The 983-nt window shown below is 39.0% G+C and overlaps 1 protein-coding gene across 1 annotated transcript; it reads left to right on the top strand.

Annotated features, from left to right (window-relative positions):
• Positions 1–90: 90 nt before the first annotated feature.
• Tsp_08594a (hypothetical protein) lies at positions 91–812 on the top strand (the record flags this gene model as incomplete). The annotated part of the gene is made up of 2 exons (XM_003373819.1): positions 91–104; positions 630–812. Coding segments are annotated over 2 exons (197 nt in total), but the record flags the coding sequence as incomplete, so codon positions are not given.
• Positions 813–983: the final 171 nt, after the last annotated feature.

Here is a 983-nt window from a genome sequence, read left to right as displayed (position 1 = left end):
TTTTTACTTATAAAAAGTTAATCGGGGTCTCTTTTAATTAGGTAATGGCAAAAGTAAACTTCGTATAAATGAAATAAACAATTAGCTTAGACAAGGTGCAACGAGTTTAATCTTTTCATAAATAGGAAGTAATCTTCTATAAATAGAATGTTATTAATCCGTAACATGTAGGAAAACAATGTATTAAATGTGAGATTAATTTTAATATGCTAATTAGAAAGTTTAAAATGCAACGTAAATGCTGCACTGAGTATTTTAATTTTCAATTAGGTTAAATAACGTCACTCGTAACAATATATTTTAGCAGTGAGAGTTTTTTAATAAATGATTAACATACAATGTAAACACAAAAGTGGGTCATAATATTTTCTAATTAGGTATAATAACGTCACTCGTAACTACATATTTCAACAGGGTTTTTTAATAATTAATTAGAATGTTTTAATTGCAATGCAAAAAACAGCAACTTACAGTAGTCAGTTTTATTTGAAAAGATAAGTAGGCATAATACATTAAATCAATAATGATGAGTTGTAAATCATACGGTAAGTATGCAAACATGAGTTGGTTCTGCAGGACAGTACATTAATATTGAGTATCAGGTGTGACGGCAATTTGATGTGCATGAGGCGGCAAGGCTTAGTAGGCGTAACGATTCACATCTGCCTGGCAACGCACGCCATCTAGTGCGGAAGCTACGTCTTCGGCGGATCAGAATGGCCATCTGGTCCGTCGAGGGTGGATCAGATGGATCCACCCACGGTCATCTCGGCCAAAATCGTGAGGCCAGCACGTGGGCTAGGAGGCGATGATGCCTTGGGAGTCCCCGGGGCAGGAGGGCGGGGGGCGGCGCGGGGGCGGTCGGGCTGACCGAAAGGCAGGCCTCCACCGCAACCGAAAACTTTTTTTTAAAAAAAATTCACAAAAAAAAGCAACCTTCCCCCCCGCTGAATCGACGAAAACGCGAAAATCTCCCCCACCCT

This window comes from Trichinella spiralis (assembly GCF_000181795.1).
Source record: "Trichinella spiralis strain ISS 195 chromosome Unknown Scfld6, whole genome shotgun sequence".
Classification (NCBI taxonomy): domain Eukaryota; kingdom Metazoa; phylum Nematoda; class Enoplea; order Trichinellida; family Trichinellidae; genus Trichinella; species Trichinella spiralis.
Note: the sequence above shows the minus strand (reverse complement) of the source record. Positions and strands in the feature narration are given on the sequence as shown.